The sequence below is a fragment of the Salvia miltiorrhiza genome, chromosome 5 (genome assembly GCF_028751815.1).
Source record: "Salvia miltiorrhiza cultivar Shanhuang (shh) chromosome 5, IMPLAD_Smil_shh, whole genome shotgun sequence".
NCBI classification, from domain to species: domain Eukaryota; kingdom Viridiplantae; phylum Streptophyta; class Magnoliopsida; order Lamiales; family Lamiaceae; genus Salvia; species Salvia miltiorrhiza.
Window position 1 is genome coordinate 46,972,653 of NC_080391.1, and position 26,059 is coordinate 46,998,711.

A 26,059-nucleotide genomic window follows, 5' to 3' on the forward strand; every position below is an offset into this window, starting at 1 on the left:
TTTTACCTTTCTATCTTTAATCATCTCCATTTTAATTATATTCCTCTCACAAAATAAAGAGTTGGTTTTGGGTACAACCGATTGTATCGTACAAACGGGATGCACTAATTCGCATCGTGTAAATGACACTATTCGATTATACAAATGACATTACCTGTAATTGACACTATTCGGTTATACAAATGGCACTGCGTATAATTGACACTATTCGATTATACAAATGTCACTAACCGTGTAAATGATAATATTCGGTTATACAAATGACACTATGACATTTTAAAATGTCATAGTGTCATTTGTATAACCGAATAGTGTCATTTACAAATGTTATAGTGTCATTTATATGCAGTGTCATTTGTATAACTGAATAGTGTCAATTATAGATAATGTCATTTGTATTACTGAATATTGTCAATTATAGACAGTGTTATTCGTATAATCGAATACTGTCATTTACATGGTTTTAGTCAGGATGCGATTTTGGGTCAAGATTGTTGGAATAAATAACTTATTTAATGACATAATTACTTTGGTAATTAATGGTATTAAATGATATTTTTGGAATCTACATGTTGAGTAGATTAATTTGGTATAATTACTTGTTCAAATCTATTAAGAATTGAATGAGTAATTAATGCCCAAATATAGTCATTTTAAATGGAAATGTGGTGTGCTATCCCACATTGGAAAAACAAGAAAGTTGTAAGCTATTTATAAAGTGCTCTCTACCATAAAGGAATAATCTAGTGTGCTCCTCTATGGTGGACCTTATGGTGTACGCAAGTGGGTTTTGACTTAGCCTTTTAATGCTAAAATTCAAATTCCTACGAGGAAGGTGCAAACCGAGGCCGAGCACGTGCACGTCGTTCGCATCGTCGCGAGGAGCATTGAAGAGCCTTGAGTTTTGATAACTGAAACGGTGACTCGGATAACGTGTCAGTGACTTGGAATAGGCGATTCGGGTGGAAGGGCTCTACTGACGTGGCAGTGGTTGGCTATGTCTGGATTATGTTTGGCCGAAACAGTGTGATGGTTCGAACCATGCACTGGTTCGGTCAGTCTCCTCCCTACAGACACACCCTTTCACAACACCCCTCCACACACTATAAATAGGACTCCCCAGAATGAGATTTACTCACCAACAAATTCAGATAAACAACTTGTCATATTTGGACCGGATAGCTATCATCCCTAAACCGTTGTATCTTGGGGGTAGATGTGCAATCACATAGCAGAAGTAATTTTGCCTCATTCTCCATTTATCGTTATTGATTTTTTACACTCCCAAATAACAGAGATGCGAGTCATAGTGCAACCCGATTATATTGTACCCAAATTTTTATGTAAAATAAAAGTGTGCTCCATCATTTTATATTTTTTTTACTTTTTAATACTCTCATCGAAACAAATATCCTTCAAACAAAAATAATAGGACTATACACTCCTTCCTTCTCCCTCACACACACACGCACACGCGCACACACACACACGCACACGCACACGCAGACGCGGGGAGAGGGAAGTCATTCGGCTCCCTAAATCCGAAACTAGGAACTTCATAATCCATTTTCCCGCCAATTTATCAATTTCTTTGCGTGAAATCGTTACATGCCATGGTCTCCGCACCGAATCCCCTCTGTCATCTCGACCACATGGATTTTTGTTTCATCTTCGCTACCCAGGAATCCCTCAACAACCGAATTAAAAGTTCAACAATCGCACTGCAACGTGTAAAGATGCTCGACATTTGTACAGCAGTGAAAGCGTCTGTTCGATGCATATACACACCCCCAATCTCCTCAGTTCTGCTGTTTGTGCGGCTAATTTTGAAGTTTAAGTCATGGAGCATGAGAACGAACCGTAAGTCTCATTCCCAGATTTTAAATTGTTGAATTGCGTTTTTAACTAGTTCAGTTCTTTTTTCTGCAGTGAAATTAGGGTTTTGAGTAGAAATTGGGGGAATTTCTATAGGTTAATTGCTATCTTATATGAATGTGTGTGAATTAGGGTTTATAAACTGCAAATTGGGAGTTCCGTAGGTTAATTGCTACCTATAATTTATTAATGGATGTGTGTGTTTGTGAGTAAATTAGGGTTTAAAAACTCAATTTTTGTTTATGAATTCAGTTACCGTGATGAAGATGGCAAGCTGTTGGTGGACTTAGACAAGAATGTCGGATCTGAAGGGAATGTTGCTGGCTCTAACCACAATGAGAGACCCCCAACTCCAGTGTATGATGGCTCAAATTCGAAGTGTCGGAAGCTAGTCATAAAAATAAAATCTGGTGTAGGATCAGTTCCCGCCCCAACTCCAGTGAATAATGACTCAAATTCAAAATGTCGGAAGCTACTCATAAAATTTAAATCTGATCGAGAGTCAGGCCCTGTGTTGGATGGCGATGGTGTTCAGGAATTGGTGAGAGATGACTACACAGATGGCAGAAAGGGGATGAAGAAGAAGAAGAAAGGAGAGAATAGGAGAAGTATGGGGAAAAAGGGGAAAGTGGAAAAAGGAGAGAAGAAACCCAGGGTCCGGAAGCGTGGGGGTGAGGAAAGGGCACATGACGAGGATGATGAGATTAAAGAGATGTGGGATGCAATTGTGGGTGGAAATTGCGAGGTTGAATCCCCTTAGTCAGTTGTTTCAGTTTTGCATTAATTTCTCTTGTTACAAATTTGGTGCATCAAGCCCATTGAACTTTTGATAAAGGTGCATCAAATCCTTACTTTGGACTTGAAAATTAATGGTGTTATACCTTACGCACACTAACACACCTGTAACACCACTAAATTTCCCGTCCAAAGAAGGGGATAGAATGGATACACCTTTTTTAAAAGATCAGGGATCTAGATTAGTTTGTAAGGAATTTCAGTGCCTACTTTGAATTTTCTGAATAGTTAAGGGATCTGGATGGGCCTTTCCCCCCTTTTTCTCTTGTTTCACTTTTTCATTTGTTTCTTTTATGTGGCATTTGCAATCTAAGATTATCTAACAAATTGTAGTTAATGAGCTTTCAATGAGTTGTGTGGTCAAGTTTTGGAATTATATCATATTTGGTGAATTTGATAATCTGGTTTGTTCTCTTGATAGGAAAAGTTTACGAGTTAATGGAGATTCAATGTTGTTTTTAATAGGCAAGGTTTGGAATTAGATAATTTTTGGTCATTTTGGTGATCTAATCTGCTACCATTATAGTAAAAATATATTAGAGGTTGAGTGAGTGTTTGGTGTCTCGTATGGGCAATTTTTTAATTATATTACATGGAATTAATTTGATGATATATATGCTACTTTAATAGGAAAATTTCATGAACTTCCATAAATCTAATAAACCTGCAGTGATTCACGTGACGGAATTGTGGAATTATTTCATATTCGGTCAATTTTACAATCTCATTTGCCGTCTTTATAGGAATATTTATTGAAATTACGGAAATTTGGAGAAGCTTTTTGCTTCTGTTTTTATTTTTGTTCTGTAAAGATTGTTATTTCCACTATTTAGATGTAAAATTTGAACTTTTTTGTAGGAATTTGAATTGTTTAAGATCATGTTGTGTTCTTAAACTTGCAATTTTCTGATTTTGGTTATTTGCATTAAGTATTATTGGATATAGCTCTGGAGTATTAGTAATATTAATTCAAATTGAGTTTTTCGTGTCTTGTTTAATGTCAATTAGTCTTACTTAGCTAACTTTGATGAGGTCAAATATAAATCAATTGGAATTAATATTATTTTTTTAACGTATATACTTCTTCTTGTAGCAACTGAATGCAGGCGATGGTTCAGCTAAAACGTTGCAGCCTGCTCATGTGGCGCCTTTTAGCTGTCCATCGTATTCTTATAGTGTTACAACTGGAGATTCTGAGCTAGTTCAGACTGATTATGAGGACTTATGATATTAGATTACACAGATTACACAGTAAACATCGTTACAGTATTTAAGGTCATATGTTTCCCTGTTGATAGAGTCAAGGGCAATGGAATGACTTACTTTGAGAACAATCTTAAATCTTATTGATGAACTTAACAAAGAAATAAAGTGACAAAGAAATAAAGTGACCCAGGGATCTCTTTCTTGCCTCTAGTTATTCTCCCATTAGGGCAAACGGCCTTTCCCAATATAAAGCCGAATTACTTGCTGATTTCACAATGATCTCTACCTTGTACAATCCACTCTCTATATATAATAAAACAAGAATATAATATCTCTAAAGGTAATCAAATGACAACTATAAGTCAATAAATAATCTACCAATTTTGTTGATCGTCTTTTCCTTCATTCGTATACTTCCAAAAGAAATATTATTGTTTCTATGAATGAAAGGTTTTTCTTCCTATATTTAATGACATTGGTTGTTTAGTTTAATCTGTTTGTTATGTTAATAATCTAACAACCATATGTGTCCTATGTCTGTTTTTAAGTGCAATATTTTCAAATTTTGAGTGGCAATTAATGATTGGTTTTAACCCAAATTTGTTTAGGATGACAATGATGATGTTAGGACTGGGGATGAGGATAAACCCATCGATGACAGTGGTGTAGATCCTTCTCACCATTATGGAAGTGACAATGAACATTCTCCGAATCAAGTTTCCCAGGTCGAAATTATATCTTGTTTGGATTATGCATTTGTTGTATACCATAACATTAAGAATATGCATCTTCTCGTCTATAGGAGTAGATTTTGTTTTATCTAATTATTTAGGATTGTAAAATTTCTTTTGCTTATGCATTTCAATTTAGTTGCAATAAAGAGTGTTTATGTGAATTGCTGTGACGTTGAACATAAGTATAATTTGAATGAATATTACGTGAGAGAGCAATTTTCTTCTGCCCATTTTTGTCTATGTAACCTCCAATCTCGGTTGATACATGTTTCATTCATTCATGTACAATATATATGCTTGTCTATGTAGCCTTCAGGGTTATATGATGATACCCCCCCCCCCCCATCCTTCTATCAATAGTTATTTTATAAAAAAAAAATTGTTTTCATAAAGTTTGACGTGCTCCCTCGCTTTTTACTGACTCATCTGATGTTGCCAGCTTACCGCTTGGCTGTGCTGCAATTGATTTATGTTGGAAAAACTCATTTTGCATCCACTTTATAAATGTTTGTAATGAATTCTATTGAACATTACTGTAGTAACTAGTAACTTATTTTCCTGTAATGCTTGTGGGAAAAAGTTGTGATGGCTTTAGCTCTTATTGGTAGGTGGAATCTATTAGAATTCATTCCTATTCTTCTCTACTTATTCTCGTTATTCATGTTGAGATTTCCCAAAGCATGACAAATATCGACGGGTTATCCTCTATCGAAGATAATTAAATTAAATTAAATATTAAATAGGTACTCTTGTGTACCAGCTTAAACTTTTAGATGAGGTGATTATTTAACATGGTATTAAAGCATGTCAAATTTAATGTCTTATTTTTTAATTTTTAATATCACAGCTACATGTTTATATGAATTATCTATCTTCTTAATCTTTTAAGTTTTAAATGAGCTAGATTAATGGTTATTTCTTTCCCCCTGTGGTTCTTTGACCCTTTCCCCCATTCAACAGTTTACTTTTATGGACATGAGTCATTAAGAGGAACTGGTTCTGTCCATCTGTAATCTCTCAGTTTTATATATATGAACCTAAATCATAAAAGTTGAATCGCTATGGTTCCTCTCACACACCTTCTCTTCATCTGTAACTCCCCGCCACAGCTCTAAAACACACCCACACACATTATATAGATGCACTACAGTATTAAAAACACAATCCTCCTCCCTCTTAATTCGTGTAAATTAATTTACGACATTAGATTAAATATTAGAATCGTACTTGTTTTTACCATCTTAAACTTTTAGATGAGGTGATTATATAAACATGGCATAAGAGTCATATCGAACAAAAGGTCTGCTGTTTTAATCTCACAGCAAACACATTTATGAAATATTTCCATTGCTGTGCTCAGATTTAAAAAGAAAAATAGGAAGCTAGTCTGCACACTCGGGGGCCTAATGTTAAAGATATTAAATTAAATATTAGGGTGATACTTAAGCTTTTAGACGAGTTGAGCTGTTAATGCTGATAGATAGTGCTTAATGGTTCCCCTGTCCTCATAGGGACACTGGTTTTTCCCCCTTTTTCCTATTCCATAATTTGATTTCACATGTAGAAATCATTAAGAGGAACCAGTGCCATCTATCTGTAATTGAATTCTCAACTTTATTGCGTGAACCAAAGTCATTAAAGTTGGAACGTTCTCTTCTGCAACCAAATTGCGCTATGCGGCTATGCCTGCAACTCCTTTATCTCAACACCCACCCCCCGCGCTTTACTTTTTATCTGTCTTTATCTACCAAATTCCGCTATACCTGCAACCCCTTTATTCTTAACAATCCCCTCTCCCCCTCTTCTCTTTACTCGGTATCTGTCTTTATCTACCAAATTCCGCTACACCTACAACCCTTTATCGCGCTGGCTATTTTGAAATTGACTTAGGTGGGAAAATACCTATTTTGCACCCAGTTTATTAATATTTGTAGCGAGATTTATTGAGTATTATCGTCATTACTTATTTTGGCTTTAACATTCCCAATTTAATTTTTGTGGGAACTCATGACAGGTTAGCTCTTATTGATAGATGGAATCTATTAAAAATCCACTCTTATTGTGCTCATCTCTACCTATGCTCATTATACAAGCTGAGCTTTTAGGAAAAAAATATTAAATGGCCATCCTCTGCTGAAGATATTAAAGTGAATATTAAAAAGATACTCATCTGTCATTCTCAAAAAAAAAAAGATACTCATCTGTACTAGTTTAAACTTCTATATGAAGTGGTTATTAATCATGGTATAAGAGTGTTACAAAATTGAAGGTCCAATGTTTAAATCTCACAGCTACCTATTTACAAAAAATTTCCATGTGCAGGGCGTGGATAAATAAATAAATAACTAGCTTGCACATTAGGGGACGTGTCGTAGATATTAAATTAAAAACTAGAATGATACTCGTCCGATCTGCTTAAGATTTTAGACGCGTTGATTATTTAGCATCCATAGATAGTGCTTAATGGTTCCCCCTGTGGATATCCTACTGACATTTTAATTTTCATGAATAGAAGTTTTTAAGAGGAATTGGTACCCTCTCTCTGTAGCTGGATTCTCAATTAGTATATTACATATTCCTAAAGTCATTAAAGTAGAACTGTTCTCTGCAACCAAATTCCGCTATACTCGCCTTACTTTTTATTTGTCTTTATCTACCAAATTCCGCTATACCTGCAACCATTTCATCTCCCCCCTCCCCCTCCAAGATACAGCCACATGCATATAATAGATGCACTACAGAAGCATACACAGCTCTCTCTCACTTCATGGTCACTAATTGAGACACTAAAAATTCAGTTCAATGAGTTCTCAACCAGAAGCGAAGCAGTTTAAAAGAATGGTATTTTGTTATTTTATTCACAACTTGTGTTTTGGCTTCAGTGTATTGTTTGTAAAAGGTTATTCTAGTCAGGCTCAGTTTTTGGGGTATTAAGAAAATCTATGGAATTAATTATTCTCTCTTGTGGCTTATTTTGTAGCCCGAAGTGGAAACGGAGGACAATGAAATAGAGAACCTCTTCAAATTTGGAAAGAAGAAGAAGAAGGAAACAAGTCCTTCCGCAACTAGATTGCTAGTCGACAGTGTCTTGGCTGAGCTTAATCTTGCTGCTGTACAAGATGCGGAGCTCAATAGACAGGAGAAACCTTGCATAACAAAGTTGAGGCATCTATCTCTGTTGACAGATATCATCCCAAGGTCGATTATTTTTCCTTTACTTCTTTGGTTGCATATTATTTACTTAATTTATCAGGCCTGTCCCAATGCTTGTAAGTTAACTTCTTTAAACTGCTAGCTTTGTGGATTTCTTATCATGCAGAAAACACCTTCAGCAAGAGTTTCTTGATCGTGGAGTTTTACTTGTTTTTAAAAAATGGCTCGAGCCCGTACCAGATGGAAGCTTTCCCAATATTAATGTCCGTGAAGCTGTGTTCAAGTGCCTAAATGATGTGGGGAAAACAGCTTTTCTCTTATTTTGGTTTATTTTGCAAACTTAAACAACTGGAAGATAATAGTTTTAGTTTGTGCTACCTTCAGCTCTACATTGACTTGGACCGGAAGGACCGCGTAAAACAACTAGCCAAGAGCAACGTTGGAAAGGTTAATGTTTGCTCAAATTAGGATTTTCTTGCATCTGTGTATTTAAGTTTTCCCATGTTTATGTGGTTATTTTTTAATATTAAAATTATTCATGACTCGTAAGGGGGTGAATCATGCAGTCTGGGTAGAAATTTGGGACGACCAGGTAGTAAATTTGTTCTTGTTTTTTTTTTGTTCCAGCCGTCTGTGTTTTCTTATTCGTTTGGTATTTCTTTCCTTTGCTCTACTCCGTCACTCTATACCTAGCATTAGACTCCTGTGTTCCTTGCATTATAATTCTTTCATTCGGACGTAGTTCTAAATTTCATTCACTTAAACTGTTCAATTCAAACTCATTACTTTTATGATGTTCTGTTCTTAATTCTTATTGTTTCTTCATATAGAAACCTTGTTATCAATTTTCTCTCTTTGTTTTACTGATTATCATTCAAATCATTCTTTTTGGCTGCTTCACTGGCTTCAGTGGTTTCATTTTGCCTCAGCCGCTAGTTTGAGCATTAAGCCTGATGCTGCATCATTTTTTGGCAGGCCGTTATGTTTTTCTCCAAGTATGATGGGGAAACTAAGGCCAATCGCCAGCTTGCCAAACAATTGGTGGAAAAATGGGTATTATAATTATTCATTTTCTTATCTTGATGAATGTGGCACTCCCTGGCTGGTTTTCCTCTTTTGCAGTTTCTACATATACTATTTTTAAAAATTTGATGCGTCAAGTGAAATGCTTTAGTTTTTATTTGTTATCAATAGCTTAACAGTCATTTCCACTTTGAAAATGTATTTGAATTTGATACAGAGCCGAGTTGTTTTTAATTTGAGCACGGATTATGGGGACATGAAATTCTACGAGGTCCAAAAAACCTACAGGAGGCCTCCAGTTAAAAAGTATTTATCATCTTCCCTTTAATGAGTAAGCTTCTCTATTGGATGAGTCAATCTGTACCACTGAGACTTTTTCCTTGTTAATCTATTACAGAGCAACAATGGGTAATGCTGCTGCAGGGGCATCACAGGATGATGACCTGGATTTACGCAAACTTTCACTGTAAGAAGTGGTTGCGTGCTGTCTGTCGGTCGTCAGCTAGATTGAAAGTTTTGCTGATATGCTTTTCATCTTCACAGTGTTTGCATCTAATCTTTTTCATGTATGTGTAGGGCGCAAAGTTCCGGAGCATCGTCTTCGAGGCAACATGCCTCTAGGCCTGAAGCGATGACCATGGACTTTGTGGTCCGTCCCCAATCAAAGGTTGATCCAGAAGCAGTACGGGCCCAGGCTCAAAGAAAGGTGCAGGATCAACACAGAGCAAAGGTTGATAGTTCTTTTACTAAACAAGTCTCAGATGGAACCAACATTTTTCAAAACTTAGGGCTTAGTATATATACAGGCGTACATAGCGTAAGAAAATATTTCAAAACTTCTCCTGATCTCCTTAAAACTGTTGAAGTATCTTGCTCATATGATTTTATTCGCCACTGAAGAAAATGTTGTGCACATTCTTTGTATTGTGCTATCATTTTACTGAGTCTTTTTCCCTTTTAGCTGCTGCTAACATTTTTCTGGTTATGTTCCATTCATTTGGACCTGTTTTGAATATGCATATTTTAGGTGATCAGACAGTGAGCGAACTTCAAAGAAACAATCTTGTATGACTAATTAGCATGAGATTCTCATATACAATTCAGTTAGCTTAACTTTTTGTTTCTAAAAGTAGAAGAAGAGCTCCTCATGCACATAGTCATCTTAAGCTCATTCACCATGCAGTAATGATTTCTTTGAGGAAAATTTGTTGTGTATGAATTCTATGACCAGCACGTTAGTCCGATATATTTATGTTCAATGAATGGGCACTAGTCTGATATATTTATGCTACCGCGGTCTTTTTTTTTAAAAAAAATGTTTTTATTTTTGCAGCTGAGCAAGAAATTGGAACAGATGAAAGCACCTAAGCGGCAGAAACTCCAGGCTGTGAAACCGAGCGTGGGGGGTCGTGGCATGGATCTCTAATCTTCTCGTTTCGGCATTAACTAGGACCAAACATCTATGGTGCTGTACTAGTTACATGTTTTGAGATTGAGTATGCTACTACAGTTTATTTGCATTATTTTAGGTTGTTGTGTGTTGTGTGTTGTGTTTATTGTACAAGAAATAGAAAATAGATATATATATATCTATCAAGACTGGCTACATATAAATTTCTCCCTTAAAATAATAACCAAGATTTTGAAATAGAAGCCTGAAAAAAAACAAAAAAGATTATGAAATAGAAAAATTAAGTAGGAAGGAACAATTAGGTAGAGCATGCAACCTAACAGCATGAAATCAAATAAGCAGGATTGCTAGGTAGAGTGCATTAAAGTATTTAGGATCTAACACATTTTTTTGATGTATAATTCTTTTTTAATTTTTTTTATGGTTTAGTTTATTCTGACGCAGAAAACTATGAGACTCCGTATGAACTCAGTAAAAAAAACTCTAGACCGCAATTTGTGGGCCAATCCAATAAGAAAATCTCTAAACTGGAGAAATTTTATAATGCTAAAAATGGATGATGGGTGGATGCTAATTGTTTATTTATACGTGAACCCATCTCAACACTGTAATTCATCATCAAACTCAGCAACTGCAAGAAAAAGAAAATTTTCAAATACACAGAAAAATGGGAGAGAAGATCTTGATAATCGGTGGAACAGGATACATCGGCAAATTCGTAGTTGAAGCCAGCGCCAAATCTGGGCATCCCACTTATGCTTTGATGAGAGAGGCATCCCTCTCTGATCCAGCCAAATCCCAGCTCGTTGAGACCTTCAAGAAATCTGGTGTCACCATCCTAACTGTGTGTATCTGTGTGTGTGTGTGTGTGTGAAAGAAAAGGTGATGATTATAAATGTATGTGCAGGGAGATCTGAATGATCATGAGAGCTTGGTGAAGGCTATAAAGCAAGTAGATGTGGTTATATCAACTGTAGGCTTCATGCAGATTGCTGATCAATATAAGATTATTGCTGCTATTAAAGAGGCTGGAAATGTTAAGGTACGTATCCCAAAAAAAGCAAAGAAATGTTGTTTGGAATATATAAATATTGGAATATTAATTGTTGCAGAGGTTCCTACCTTCAGAATTTGGAAACGATATCGACCGTGGGCATGCCGTGGATCCCATAAACCCAAATTTGCAACTTAAGGTAGAAATCCGCAGAGCAATAGAGGCAGAGGGCATTCCCTACACCTACGTGGTGTGCAACTTGATTGCCAGCTTCGCGCTCTCGAGTTTTCTGCAACTGGGCGCCACTGCTCCTCCCAGAGACAAAGTAGTTATCCCTGGAAATGGAAATGTTCAAGGTATCTATCTATATATACATTACACAACTTGATTGAACTTCATTTTCATACTTGTTCAGTTTTTATATATTAATGACAAACTGCAGCTGTGTTCAACGAGGAACATGACATTGGTGCATACACCATCAAAGCTACGGTTGATCCCAGAACATTGAACAAGATCCTTTACATTAAGCCTCCTCACAACATATATTCATTCAATGAGCTTGTTCATTGCTGGGAGAAGAAGATCGGCAAAACCCTCGACAAAATATACGTGCCAGAGGAAGAAATTCTGAAGCAGATGAAAGAGTCAGCATTAAATGTGATAGTGTGGATCAACCACTCCATATTCGTCAAGGGTGATCAGACCTATTTTGAGATTGATCCAACGGTGGGGGTTGAGGCTTCCCAGCTCTATCCTGATGTCAAATACACCACCGTGGACGACTATCTCAATAACTTCGTGTAGATATCCACTCACTCTTTTTGAATCGGGTTGTTGTGTCATGGTTTTGTCGAGCAAGTGGGAGGCTGGTGCTGCTTTGTTTGGGTTTTAAGTTTTGGCTTTTTTCTTGGTCGTTGGTGGGCTGGTGGTGCGCAGGGCTGCTGTCAACTGTGCTTCAGGTGCATGGCTGGAACCGTTGTGGTCGGGTCCCGCTGGTTTCTCCGCCATCGTCGGTCATTGGTTTGGCTGCCGGCTGGTTTCTTGTTGCGCCGGTGGCGTCCTTTTCGGCCCCATCTTCTTGGGGTTCTAGCTGTCTTCCTTCGATTGATTGCTTTTGGATTCTCTTTGACATTTGGTCGAGCAGATGGAGGATGATGGTTGTTGGCTTGGTGCTGGCTGTGGTCGGGCTTCTTTGGTTTATCCGCCCTGTTTTTTCATGGCGGCTTGGTCTTCGTTTTTTTGTTTTGTTCATTGGTACGTCGGTGGGCGTTTTGCTTGTTGGTCTTTCTTAGTTCTTCTTTTTGTTGTCTCGGGTTTGTTCTTAGTGAGTATTGATTAACAACTAAAAGTTGTTAAACTTGTTATTTAGAGTTTGTTAGAAACATCGGTTAGTTAAAGAAATAGTTAGAAGGTAATTATAACATGTAAACCGGTGCATGTACTGGTGCATGAACGGCTCTTGTAATCCTCTCTATAGAAGGAGAAATGCAGATATCAATAAGATTTGATTTTCCAGTTTCAATATTTTCTCTCATATGAAGTCAATATCATAGTTCAATATGGTATCAGTTGCAAAAGCGTAACCGCTCCTGCTATTTTCCTCTCGATCCTCCTCTCCACACTTCTAGGGGTGTAAGTGAGTCGAGCTAGCTCGCGAGCTACTCGGGATCGGCTCGAAGATTACTCGAAATCGACTCGATGTTAGTCGAGTCGAGCTCGAGCTCGAGCTACTCGAGTTGGTACCGAGCCCGAGTTCGAGTTTCGTGATACTCGACTCGTTAGGCTCGCGAGCCTAATCGAGCTCAAGTAATTAGTATATAATATATTATATATTAGCCCAAAATTAAATATATTTAAAACCTACAAAATGGCCCAAACGAGCTCGAGTTCACCGAGTTTGAACGAGCTCGAGCTCAACGAGCTTAAATGAGCTCGAGCTCAAACTCGAGCAAGACTCCACAATCGAGCTTAACCGAGTCGAGCTCGAGCTCACAAATATGACATCGAGTCGAGCTCGAGCTCAAAAAAATCAAGCTTGGCCGAGTCGAGCTCGAGCTCGAGCTTCATCAAAATAGTCGAGCTCGAGTCTGAGCATGGCAATACTCGACTCGACTCGGCTCATTTACACCCCTACACACTTCCGCTTCCTCTTCTCTATCTCGATCTGCATTTCTCCGCCATGGATACTACATCCACCAATCTTCCTTCGCTTCATCCTATTAGCGTGAAACTTGATCGCACCAATTACAACTTCTGGAAAACTCAAGTCTATGCTACAGCCTGCGCCTATGGATTCAATGATCTTCTTCTTCGCGACACAGCTCCGTCGCCGACTCTTTCATCTACATTTGATGCTGAATCAATCTCCAATCCAGAGTATCTTGCGTGGTTGCGCAAGGATCAATTTGTCTTTAGCGGGCTTCTAGCCTCCCCTATCACCAGCTATGATAGGTTACGTCGGCTGCTGCACTTCCTCGGTGCAATTGTGGAATGCTTTTGAAAAGCTATTTCACTCTCAGTCAAAAGCTCGAGCAGCTCAACTACGTCTCCAACTCCAGACATTGAAGAAAGGAGACTCTTCAATCGATGATTACATCCTCAAATTCCGCGGAATTTCTGATCAATTACACAACATTGGTCAAGCTATTCCAGAATCTGATCTTGTCAACTATGTTTTGGCTGGCCTTGGTCCAGAATATGAAAGTGTCTCAGTTTTCCTTCAAGCACGATGTGAAGAACTCAGCGTCGATGACACTCAATTTGCTTTGCAAACTCATGAGATTCGTCTTCTCAATCAATCCACTGCAGCCAATACTACTGCCTTTACTGCTTCATCCACACAACAACAACCAAATCATCAAGCAAATATAGCCTACAATCAACAAAACCAAAGAGGTCGTGGTGGCAGATCTAGCAACCGTAGCTCAGGTAATCGAGGTGGCAGAGGTGGCGGTGACAGGTATTATGGCAATAACTCTAATAAACCAGTGTGTCAATTGTGTAGAAAACCAAATCATGTTGCTTTAAAAATTAAGGTGCAAAATCAAAATATATATTTTTTTTAGTATTTATAGACCAATATCCTTTGATTTTTCTCTATTTTGTTCTAAATGTGGTGGCCATTTTTCTTTTCATATAGCCAATTTCAATAATTTTGCTCAACTCATAACTTAATTAATTTTATAACCCTGATAATAAATGTTTCAATCCTAAAAATTACTTTCGAAAATTACAAGATGTTAACTCGTACAAATTTCAAGATAATTTCACGTAAATTAAAACGAAAGATGATTCAAATATTACTACATGCGTCTGGAAACAGAAGGTGTTCATCAAGTTATTTTATGTGTTAATAGGCAAAAATGCCCACTTCCTTAAATGTTTTTGTAAAAATGTCCTAAGTTATCATACAAAGCATTATATGCCCTAATTATGTGAAGTATCTATTTTACCCTTTGATGTTGATGTGTGTGCTTGGTTTTTTGTGAAAGTCTTACACATTTGACCAATTTGACAGCTATTAGTCATAAAAGTCAACGATTTGACAGCTATCATTCAAGAGTACATATGACCGGTGGGTGGCTAGATCATGTGTCCGCCCGACCGGACACATGATTTTATCGGCCGGACACATGATCTGCCACCCAAATCATGTGTCCGACCGATAAAATCATGTGTCCGCCCAGGCGAACTCATGATCTAGCCACCCATCGTTCATATGTATTCTTGATCGATAACTGTCAAATCGTTGACTTTTATGATTGATAGTTGTCAAATCGGTCAAATGTGTAATACTTTCACAGAAAACCAAGTAAACCCATCAAATCAAAGGGTGTTTAAAGAATATGGCATAAATTGTTTTGTATAATAAGAGAGGACATTTTTACAAAAAAAGATAAGAAAGTGGGCATTTTAAATTTTTACTCTTATTTTATTACTACTTCTTGACAAAAAAGGGAAAAAAAAAATCAATTTATGAGCACAATAAAATCATTACTTGTACAACAAAAACATGAAATAATATAACGCCTTATTCAAGTACATATGTTGGCGGTCTGAAGTAAAAATCCTAATCATCTTTGTCGGAATGCGACGACGGAATGCTCTGCTCATTCTTGAAGAAATTCTCCGGATCAACCACTGTTTTCACCCGAACAAGACGATCGAAATTGTCCTTGTAATACGCCTTCCCCCAAATGCTGGCTTCTTCATAGCTCGTCTCACCAACAACCTTATTCACTCCAATGTCGACATCTCTGTAGTTGAGATATGCTTCTCGGGGCGAGCTCGACACATAAGGAGCCATGTAACTGTAATACCTTCTGCTCCAACCTATGTACCTCTCCGAATCTCCACCCTCGTTGCCCTGCCAATACACCGTGCTAGCAATTTTGTACAAGTTTGCAGCTCTATGAGGGAATGGAGTTTCCGATTCAGAAATTTCAGACATTCTTCCACCATATGGGATCATCAGGACAAAAGACTGGATCTCTGCTTCGTATAACAGTCTCTCAATCCCTTGTAGCCCTAATTCGGGAATGGGTTTCTGCACGTAATCTGATTTCACTTTCAGGTTTACTAGATTTGGCTGAGTTCTGTTAAGCAAAACTTCAAGTGGCTGTCGCTGCGAAGCCGGTATCACGGGGGCTTCCGAAAAATATAGCACTGATTCGATCCAACTCATCTCGATGCAGTCTTGTCTTTCCACGCCCAACTCAGGGTAACTTTCTTGCAGCATTGGAAGTAATCTGTCGACTCCACCGAGGAAAAGTGACCAGAAATTGGCTTGGATGGTCGCGTTCCTTCCCTCTTGGCTGGAATTCACCCTGCTCAAGATGACACCGATGAAGAGATCTTTGTCGAGTTTGGGAGCCACGTCTTGCCAGCGGTGAATGAGTTGCGTCGCATTCTGTTCCGACGTCCTGCGCACTGAGAAAACAGTGACGGTTTCTGGAACGTCCACCAGTTGTATCTTCCAGGCGGTGATCACGCCGAAGCTGGCTCCCCCGCCGCCTCTGATGGCCCAGAACAGGTCTTCGCCCATTGATTTTCTGTCGAGAATTCTGCCGTTGGCGTTGATTATTCTTGCATCGATAATGTTGTCCGCAGCCAGACCGTATTTTCTCAACATGGGGCCGTAGCCCCCTCCACTGAAGTGCCCGCCGACACCGACTGTTGGGCAGACACCAACTGGAAATCCCAGAATTGGACTTTTTTCTGCAATCCTGTAGTTTAAAGAACCGATGGTGGCACCTGCTTCAACCCACGCAGTTTTATTCTCAGCGTCGACTGTGATTTCGCTGAGATTGATCAGATCAATGATCACGAATGGGACTTGTGAGACGTAAGATAGTCCCTCCATGTCATGGCCACCACTTCGAGTTCTGACTTCCAGATCATTATCTTTGGCGCAGTGTATGATGGGCGGGATTTGGGATTCGTGCTCCGGGGTTATGATCACTTGCGGTTTTGGAGTTGATGCCGACCCGAATCTCAGGTTTCGGATGGAGAATTGAAGGATGGAAGTGTATGATGAGTTGGCGATGGTGTAAACATCGTTTGAAATCGTGGAGTAATTCTGGAATTCTTCAGTGAGACATTCGAGAAAATCGTCGTGATCATCGGCAGAAGCTGCCCATGAGCACGAGATGATGAGAACAAGAATGAATGCGAGGGATGAGATGGAAGGAGGTTTCATGGTTGATGATTTAGAGAAGCATATGCAATAATGTGTTCTATTTATAAGACTATATGTACAAAGTTCATGAATATTATATAAATACCGGATTTAAATTCCACATTTCCAACGGCGCGCTTATTTGAAATTTCACTAGTTTGAAGGACAAAACAAACATCATTTACATTTTTAATATATTGATGTGTATATTTTAATTGTTCATATTCTTGGATTATTTTGTGCTTTAATTGAATTTAATATACATAATTAGGTGATTTTTTTGCAGAAAATGGAAAATTTGACGTCGACGAGATCGTGTGATAGGAGGTAGAAAAAGAAGAGATTTTTGGAGCATTTGCTGGCAAGCCCGAAAGATAGGAAAAGTGGCAAATTAATTTGGACTTAGAAGTTTAATTAGTTTCATTTTAATGTATTTTTTAAACTAATTATTGATTAATTTTTTTTAAGTATAATGTTATGGAACTCATAAAATTAAAAAAAAATTAAATTTTATTTAATTAAACATCACCTAATTTTGTATTCATATGTATTTTATAGGTTTCATCTTTACATAATTAATTTTAATTCCAAAGATTCTAGCAAAATTAAACTTCTAAAAAAAACTACTCCATTAAGTAATTTTTTGTATTATAATTCTAAATTATTAAAATTATATAATAAAAGATAGTAACTTATATGATAAAGAGTCCTAATGAATACTACTACTTAAATAACTATTAAAATATAAAGGATAAACCATAATATATTTATAGATATATTATATGTATACTATAATAAATTACATAATTAACTTAAATTAAATATATATATATATATATATATATATATATATATGAGGGATATAATAGGCAAATCAAATTTTGTAAAATAAGACTCTTTTATAATAGGTATAGAGATATAGATATAGATAGATTGAAACATTAAATCTAGGTCTGGCGTCGACAGCTAACAATGGATAAAGTAAGTGGAATTCGGGTACGTCCGCTGCATTCAAGGTATCCGATAACTGGTTGGTCCATGAGAATTCATTTATCTTTGCGTCTATGATCAGAGTAGTGACTAGTGTGGATTTATTCGAAGTCGAGTCCGTTTTATTCTTGATTTATATCTTGTTGCTATTTTAGTTTATTTACTTTTTTTTCTTAGTTAGTAATCAATCTCTCCAATTTAAAGTGTGGTGGCTACACCAAACAAAATTCTTTAAGAAATTGAATGTTTTTATTCGTTTTTTGTGGTTCGATCCTACTTATTGTTATACTCATTTAATTCTTAGTAAGATTGCAGGAATTATTTAATGGTAGACGATGATCACCATATATATATATTCTATTATACTACACGTAGATAAGTTGAATGGGCGAAGGGAACTTGATCTATATCTTGCTTGATGATAATATTCCCAGCTGTTGAATTTTCATGCATGATGATAGTCGTAACTATCTAGAAAGTGACATTTCAAAGTTATGCAATTTGACAATTCATCTTGCGTTAACAATTTTTATTACTATGCTCCAACATAGGATTGGTATTTAATTGTTCATATTCTTGGATTATTTTGTGCTTTAATTGAATTTAATATACATAATTAGGTGATTTTTTTTGCAGAAATTGGAAAATTTGACGTCGACGAGATTGTGTGATAGGAGGTAGAAAAAGAAGAGATTTTTGGAGCATTTGCTGGCAAGCCCGAAAGATAGGAAAAGTGGCAAATTAATTTGGACTTAGAAGTTTAATTAGTTTCATTTTAATGTATTTTTTAAACTAATTATTGATTAATTTTTTTTTAAGTATAATGTTATGGAACTCATAAAATTAAAAAAAATTAAATTTTATTTAATTAAACATCACCTAATTTTGTATTCATATGTATTTTATAGGTTTCATCTTTACATAATTAATTTTAATTCCAAAGATTCTAGCAAAATTAAACTTCTAAAAAAAACTACTCCATTAAGTAATTTTTTGTATTATAATTCTAAATTATTAAAATTATATAATAAAAGATAGTAACTTATATGATAAAGAGTCCTAATGAATACTACTACTTAAATAACTATTAAAATATAAAGGATAAACCATAATATATTTATAGGTATATTATACTCCCTCCGTCCACCAAAAAAACTCCTACTTGCCCTTAAATATTTGTCCACGAAATAAACTCCTACTCTGCTTTTTGGACAATTATACCCTCCCTTGCTTTTAAAATTACTACAGTTTTACCTATTGGGCCCACTTTACTCTACCATTACTTATGTAATTTTTTTTTTGAAGGTAAGGAGAGATAATTTTATTGAGCACACTGACATGGAATATGGAGATGACCCTCCACAAACGACGGGGGTTCATTCCAAACATGAAGTGTAGAAACATCTCTCGCAGCTTTAGCTAAGCAATGTGCTATAACATGGAATAGGTGTTGGTGTTTCATGAAACCAACACCTAAACTACGAAGTGAAAAGCATGAACTATACCTAGTAAAGTTGATCGGAAAGAGCAAAGTAACAATCGGAGAATTGAGCACGAGAGCAAAATATAACTGTTGTATTCAAAAGCGAATGATAGCGTAATTACAATGCACGAGTATGAGGTCTATTTATAGAGTACAGGGAAGGGTAAAATGGTAAAATTGGTGTAAGCGCATGTATTCGGCGTGGTCGAAGGGTATATCCGGAATTTCATCTTCACGCGGGAAGTCTTCCGCGTTTCTGGCGATACCTCTGATGGAGGTGATCTCTCTGGTGGGGATAACTTCTCTGGCGTGGAGGACTTCTCTGACGTGGATGACTTCTCTGGCATGGAGGACTTCTCTGTCGTGGAGGACCTCTCTGGCGTGGTCGAAGGGTATATCCGGAATTTCATCTTCACGCGGGAAGTCTTCCGCGTTTCTGGCGATACCTCTGATGGAGGTGATCTCTCTGGCAAGAGCCATTCTTCTGGTGGATGAGTTGTTTTTGATGGATGAAATCCCTCTGGTAAGAATGATTATTCTGACCAGTATGATTCCTCTGGCGAGGATGATTCCTCTGATTTGTATCCTTTCTCTATTCTGCACATATTACTCCTCATCAACCACTCCCCCCTCTGGTCTGGTTGAACCGGGTATTCTTCGTGTTCAACCATTGCAGTATTGTTAAAGCTGGTGTTATGATGTTCTCCCTGATCCCTGCAAATCCTGAAAACACGAAAACCTTAATACTATAAGAAAGCAAAGATAAACCCTATAAATTATTCTCCAGTGTTTTTGTTACTCCCACCCCCTGGTCTGGCTAGTTCACTCTGGATTAGTGCAACTAGTCAGAGGACTCGCCCGCATGAGTGACGTCACCCGCATTAAATGCCTGTCCGAGCTACAGTGCTTTTCCCGTACCCCGAGGTTATCTTTTTAACCTTTGCGTCCTTTCGTCTTTCTGTAGGGATTTTTAGCCGTCGATTTATTTCCGTATGCCACGTGTCGTTCATCCCGCATGTTGGTAGTTGCCCGCGTATATTTTTACTTAGTCGATTCGAACTCCCGTTTTTCACTATTCTTCTTCTCCGGTTTTCTCAAACTCCTCCATCTGCGAATTCCGGCGATTCTCCCTCCTGTTCCGGCGTACCTTCAGCGACTCTTCCGCTCCGGTATTTACAATCAAACTTTATTTGACCTAGGTAATTCGCATACCCTCCTCTCCCAATTCTTGTGATTAGTTGTAGCGTAGTGGTGTAATTATTTGGTGCTCTGATTGAGCGTGCTAGAAAACCCTAGGATTGGTATTTCTGATAATGGCTTCCACTTCCGCTCCTCAACCCTCGCGTTCGCCCTCTCCTTTTTCCCAAACTTCTTCATCTTCCTCTCCCCAACTCCAGGATCTTGATAACCTCCCTTCCCCCTCTGCTTCTTATGACTCCCAAACTGTCCCCAGTTCTTCTCAGCCTAAGAAAAGGGGTAAGAAGACCCCCTACCCCCAAAGCGTGTTCCTGAATCCCTCCTTGGCGTCGCGGCGGTTGAGAGATTGGAACGTAAATGTCGTCACCCCGAAGGTTTAAAATTTGAGGCCTTCTCTAAAGGTTCAACACCTCCCGAGAGCCTTCGCCACCCTAGGGTAATAGTCATCTGGCAAGCCCAAATAGACGCTGGCCTAAGGCTTCCTCCTCCTACCTTTCTGGTTGATGTCTGCAACCCAAGTCGCTCCCTCTGCCATCCGAAGACTATACGCCTTCCATATCCTTTGCCGAGCTCACGGTGTTAAGGACACCGCCAAACTGTTCTGTCAGACTCAATCTCTTCGCATGCAGGGCAATCCTTTGTATAGCTTTGCGGGTCTTCGAAGATGTCCCACTTCTTTCCTTTCCTCTCTAAATTCTTCTGATGGCGGCTTTTTGAGCTATTATTGTTATGTGCGCACCCTGTTTGGCACCTGGCGCGATTATCATGTTCGGGAACTAGAATGGCACAATCCCCGGACTAGTTATAGACCAGCCTCCCCAGAAGCTCCCTCTGCCTTTGACTTGGATGTCATAGCCCGTCTGAATGCTATGAACAAAGTCCAGCCCTTAGACTGTAAATACCTTGCTGAGAATAATTCGGCTCTGGCATACAATGGCCTGTTTCCCCTATATCCCCAGAAATCAATAGGTAAAGAATATGAATTAGAAAATACATTAACTTTTGTTACCCTGATTTTAAAGATATGGAATTTTGATTTGCACACATGTCTTGGAGAAAGAAGTGCGGGGACAATCTGCCCACTATTGCTTCTCCTGTTCCCAGTGGGGAGCATGGCTCGGGGGATTCTGCTTCCCGAACTGCTCCCTCAGAACAACCAGCTGGGGCCGAGCTGGTCATCATTCCCCCGGTGATAGAGGTCCCAGAGAGAAATGTGGAAGTCTCCCGCACCTTTGATGCCGAGGAGGTTGATGCGGGTAGCCTTGTTCGCAGGCGTGGCCGCCCCAGCACTGGTGATACATCTGGTGCCGGTGAAGGAGATGTCCAGATTGTGGACATTACCGATGAAGTTCCCTCGCCTGATTCGGTCCCTGGTGTCACCCTCTCCGAGCTTTCAAAGAAGAGGAAGAGAGGTTCTCTGATTTCCGTCGGTGAGAAAGAGAAACAAGAGAGCCTAAAGAAGGCCGACAAGTCTCAAGAACCATCGAAGAAGTCTGCTGGTGGTTCGAAGGTCCTCTCGTCTGCAGTGGAGAAGGGAAAGGGGCCAGCGAAGAAGTCTGCTGGTGGTTCTAAGGTTCCCTCTTCTGCCGGGGGAAAGGGCAAGGGCAAAGCTGTGGTGCCCCCTGCTGATGAGCCAGAAGATGTTGTTCCTGGGCCGATTTCGAGTTTGTCGGGGCAGGAGTTGATTGATGCCTTGATAGCTCGTGTCCACTCAAAGGACTAGGAGAAAGTGGAAAAGCTGACCCGGGGGGTTTTAGTTACTCAGCTGTGCCAGTTGGCTCTTCAGGTACCCTGCTTTTTATACTTTTATCATAAAAAAAACGAAGTTACTAACCTCTTTATTGTTCTGTCGGAACCCGTTTTATTTTCTTGCAGGTGGAGGCTCGGATGTGGGGGGCTGTTAAGTGCATCCATGACTACGATATGTCAGAGAAAGAGAGAGAGAAGGAACAGGCGGATATCGCTAAGCGTGATGACGACGTGGCCGGGGTGGTGGAGCGTTTGAGTAAGGCTGAAGCGGAGATTGCTGAGCTGAAGGCTCAGTTGTCCCAAGCAGAGGTGGAGAAATCCTCCTTGGTTTCTGAACTGACAAGGACGACCAAGGAAAGCCATGAGAACCTGGCCAGGTTCAAGGCGGGATATGAAGAAGCCTACAAGGAGACCCGGCGTGATTGGAAGAAGACGCTCGTGGAAGCGCAGAACCGTGCTTATGTCTTGGGGGCGCGAGATCAACGCTTGGAGTATTTCTTGTCTCCGCAGGGTCAACACTTTCTGGGGTTGATGCTGGAAGGCACTTTGGCGGCCTTCAAGCGGACTCAAGAGTACCTGGAGGACTTCGGACCCCTCTTTGCCTATGTGATACAGCAGTCCGCCTCCAAGGCATTAGAGATGGCGGGGGCGACCTCGGAACAGCTCGCTACCCTGGATTTGCATGCTTTAATGGATAACCTCAATGATGAGGAAATAAATAAGCTGATGGGGATCCCTGCGAATTCTCCGAAGAAACCAGAATGGTGGTATCCAGTGCTGGAGAGGGCCATTCCCTATTTCGCCTTTGGAGTTGGGTCTGCTTCGTTGCCTTCCGCTCCATTGTATACGCCTGCTTTCTCTGCTTCCTTGGCGGGCTTTGTGAACCGGCTGCGGGATCCCACCAATAAAAGCACCCGAAGATTTTCTCAGTATGGCGTGGTGCCTCCTCTACCCTCTGATCTGGCGGCCTCCGTTTCTGAAGATTCCGCTTCCTCCTCTTCTGCAATGGATCAGCTTCTTACCCTGTATCGAGATGAGAAAACGTTTGTACAAGAAGCTGTAAAACTGCTGGACTTGGGGGTCCGTCTCCCCGAGGTGAAGGAAGCTGGCATGCTGCCCGTGTTTACAGAGGGAAACTCTGCTAGCCAGATCCCTGCCAGTGATGTTCCTCCTCCGGTTTCCTTTGCCTCTGCTCCTGCTTCCTCTACTCCCGCTGAAGATTCTTCTGCTCCTCCCTCTTGATGTCTCCTATCTCTTCCCTGATTTACAGGAAATTTTTGTAACTCTTAAATTTGTACAAACTTAGTACTTACTTCTCGTTCTTGGATGTACAGCTGCGCCTCTTTGGCGTGTTTTTATGAAATTTCTTCCCTACTTGCGTTGCTTTTCTCCTTTTGTTCTTTGTGTTGTTTTGTTGCTCTTTTCATGTTGGATTTATATTCCCGCATCTCCTCTGCTGGTTTGATTTGATTTTGATGACTCTTCTAGCGAGGGTTCTGATGATTCCTCTGGCGAGGATTCTGATGACTCCTCTGGCGAGGATCTGGTTGACTTCTCTGCCAAAGATTTCACCGCCTCCTCTTACGAAGATTTGGTTGATTTCTCTGCCAGAGATTTCACCGCCTCCTTCTACGAGGATTTGGTTGACTTCTCTGCCAAAGATTTCGCCGCCTCCTCTTACGAGGATTTGGTTAATTTCGTGATTGCTTTTCATCCAAGTGCTCCTTTGCTGTTTCCCATCCAAGCACTCCTTTGCTGCTTCCCATCCAAGCTTGAGCACTCTGCGCGGAGCATGGAAGACCCAGGGGGTGCAACCAACTTTCGCAGCTTACGATTAAATAGTAACCCTCTGCGCGGAGCATGGAGGACCCGGGGGGTGCAACCAACTTTTGCGGCTTACGATTAAATAGTAACCCTCTGCGCGGAGCATGGAAGGCCCGGATGGCACAACCAACTTTCGCGGCTTACGATTAAGTAGTAACTCTCTGCGCGGAGCATGGAAGGCCCGGATGGCACGACCAACTTTCGCGGCTTACGATTAAGTAGTAACCCTCTGCGCGGAGCATGGAAGGCCCGGATGGCACGACCAACTTTCGCGGCTTACGATTAAGTAGTAACCCTCTGCGCGGAGCATGGAAGGCCCGGATGGCACGACCAACTTTCGCGGCTTACGATTAAGTAGTAACCCTCTGCGCGGAGCATGGAAGGCCCGGATGGCACGACCAACTTTCGCGGCTTACGATTAAGTAGTAACCCTCTGCGCGGAGCATGGAAGGCCCGGATGGCACGACCAACTTTCGCGGCTTACGATTAAGTAGTAACCCTCTGCGCGGAGCATGGAAGGCCCGGATGGCACGGCCAACTTTTGCGGCTTATGATTAAGTAGTAACCCTCTGCGCGGAGCATGGAAGGCCCGGATGGCACGACCAACTTTCGCGGCTTACGATTAAGTAGTAACCCTCTGCGCGGAGCATGGAAGGCCCGGATGGCACGACCAACTTTCGCGGCTTACGATTAAGTAGTAACCTTCTGCGCGGAGCATGGAAGGTCCGGATGGCACGACCAACTTTCGCGGCTTATGATTAAGTGGTAACCCCCTGCACGGAGCATGGAAAACCCGGGGGGTGCGACCAACTTCCGTGGCTTACGGTTAAATGCAACCTCTGCACGGAGCATGGAGGACCCACGGGGGGTACAACCAACTTTCGTGGCTTACGATTATGTGCAATCTCTGCGCGGAGCATGGAGGGCCCGGATGGCACGACCAACTTTCGCGGCTTATGATTAAGTGGTAACCCCCTGCACGGAGCATGGAAAACCCGGGGGGTGCGACCAACTTCCGTGGCTTACGGTTAAATGCAACCTCTGCACGGAGCATAGAGGACCCAGGGGGGTACAACCAACTTTCGTGGCTTACGATTATGTGCAATCTCTGCGCGGAGCATGGAGGGCCCGGATGGCACGACCAACTTTCGCGGCTTATGATTAAGTGGTAACCCTCCCTCTGCGCTGCTGGAGCGTGATTCCTCTGCGCTGCTGGAGCGTGATTCCTCTGTTTTCCTTGAGATGAAATTTTAGAATTTAAAAATTGGGACCTACGGGTATACACCCTACTCCCCCATCTGGTGACATGTGCAATACTCTGTTATGAACATGTTGGCCCAATTACTTCTTGTTCCATCACCGACCACCAATAAACTCGCGTGAGCCCATTACCCCTTGGCCCCTTTCTTAGGCCCAATACCGTCTTTATATATACCCCTCCATCCTTCATGACCTAGCTCAGAATCCCTTATTTTCTTTCCGCCGCCCCAAACTGCTCTCCTCTCAAACCCTAGATCTCCCGTCTTTTTGGCTCAAAATGCCTTCTTATCTTGGTTGTAACGCCCTCAGTCAGGGGAGTGAGTCCTTTTGCGAAAGTACACCGGCGCCCGTTGGTGACTGAAAAAACAGGACTCCCCCCCGCCTGAGGGTTTTATCTCCAAGATTCTTACAGGAAGCTCCCTCGTTGCCCTTTTCCGACTTTCTCTCAGATCCCTAGATCTGCCGTCCCTTGTCTCTCGTTTCCCGTATCTTTTCCCATCTTGGTTGTAGAGCTCTCAATCGGGGGAGCGAGTCCTGTTAAGAGGTTGTACACTGAAAAGATAGGACTCTCCCCCGCTTGAGAGTTTTATCTACAGGGTTCCTGAAGAAAGTTTCCCCCCTGAACCGTTCCTAGCTTGGTTGTAAGGCACTCAAGTAAGGGAAGTTCCCCTCTGAACCCTCACAT

The 26,059-nt window shown here is 40.3% G+C and overlaps 4 protein-coding genes across 5 annotated transcripts; 3 read left to right on the forward strand and 1 right to left on the reverse strand.

Moving 5' to 3' along the window:
• The first annotated feature begins 1,401 nt into the window (after positions 1 to 1,401).
• Positions 1,402 to 10,400, forward strand: LOC131024546 (protein IWS1 homolog 1-like). Of its 2 annotated transcripts, XM_057954061.1 has the most exons (11): positions 1,440 to 1,860; positions 2,128 to 2,620; positions 4,485 to 4,601; positions 7,591 to 7,808; positions 7,930 to 8,059; positions 8,148 to 8,210; positions 8,739 to 8,816; positions 9,004 to 9,092; positions 9,184 to 9,252; positions 9,363 to 9,516; positions 10,120 to 10,400. In XM_057954061.1, the coding sequence occupies exons 1-11, from the start codon at positions 1,841 to 1,843 to the stop codon at positions 10,210 to 10,212; spliced, it is 1,524 nt and encodes a 507-aa protein (XP_057810044.1). In that variant the 5' UTR covers positions 1,440 to 1,840; the 3' UTR covers positions 10,213 to 10,400. The 2 variants fall into 2 exon arrangements, with proteins under 2 accessions (XP_057810043.1, XP_057810044.1); XM_057954060.1 differs by lacking the exon at positions 10,120 to 10,400 and having other exon boundaries at positions 1,402 to 1,860; positions 9,363 to 9,755.
• A 139-nt stretch (positions 10,401 to 10,539) lies between these two features.
• Positions 10,540 to 12,716, forward strand: LOC131024554 (phenylcoumaran benzylic ether reductase TP7-like). Its single transcript, XM_057954070.1, has 4 exons — positions 10,540 to 11,041; positions 11,105 to 11,239; positions 11,310 to 11,547; positions 11,634 to 12,716. The coding sequence occupies exons 1-4, from the start codon at positions 10,865 to 10,867 to the stop codon at positions 11,996 to 11,998; spliced, it is 915 nt and encodes a 304-aa protein (XP_057810053.1). The 5' UTR covers positions 10,540 to 10,864; the 3' UTR covers positions 11,999 to 12,716.
• Positions 12,717 to 13,373: 657 nt separating this feature from the next.
• Positions 13,374 to 14,718, forward strand: LOC131026024 (uncharacterized). Its single transcript, XM_057955803.1, has 3 exons — positions 13,374 to 13,601; positions 13,714 to 14,153; positions 14,712 to 14,718. Exons 1-3 carry the CDS (start codon positions 13,374 to 13,376, stop codon positions 14,716 to 14,718), a joined length of 675 nt encoding a protein of 224 aa, XP_057811786.1.
• A 435-nt stretch (positions 14,719 to 15,153) lies between these two features.
• Positions 15,154 to 16,940, reverse strand: LOC131024544 (tetrahydroberberine oxidase-like). The gene has a single exon (XM_057954056.1). It carries the CDS (start codon positions 16,890 to 16,892, stop codon positions 15,264 to 15,266), a length of 1,629 nt encoding a protein of 542 aa, XP_057810039.1. The 5' UTR covers positions 16,893 to 16,940; the 3' UTR covers positions 15,154 to 15,263.
• Positions 16,941 to 26,059: the final 9,119 nt, after the last annotated feature.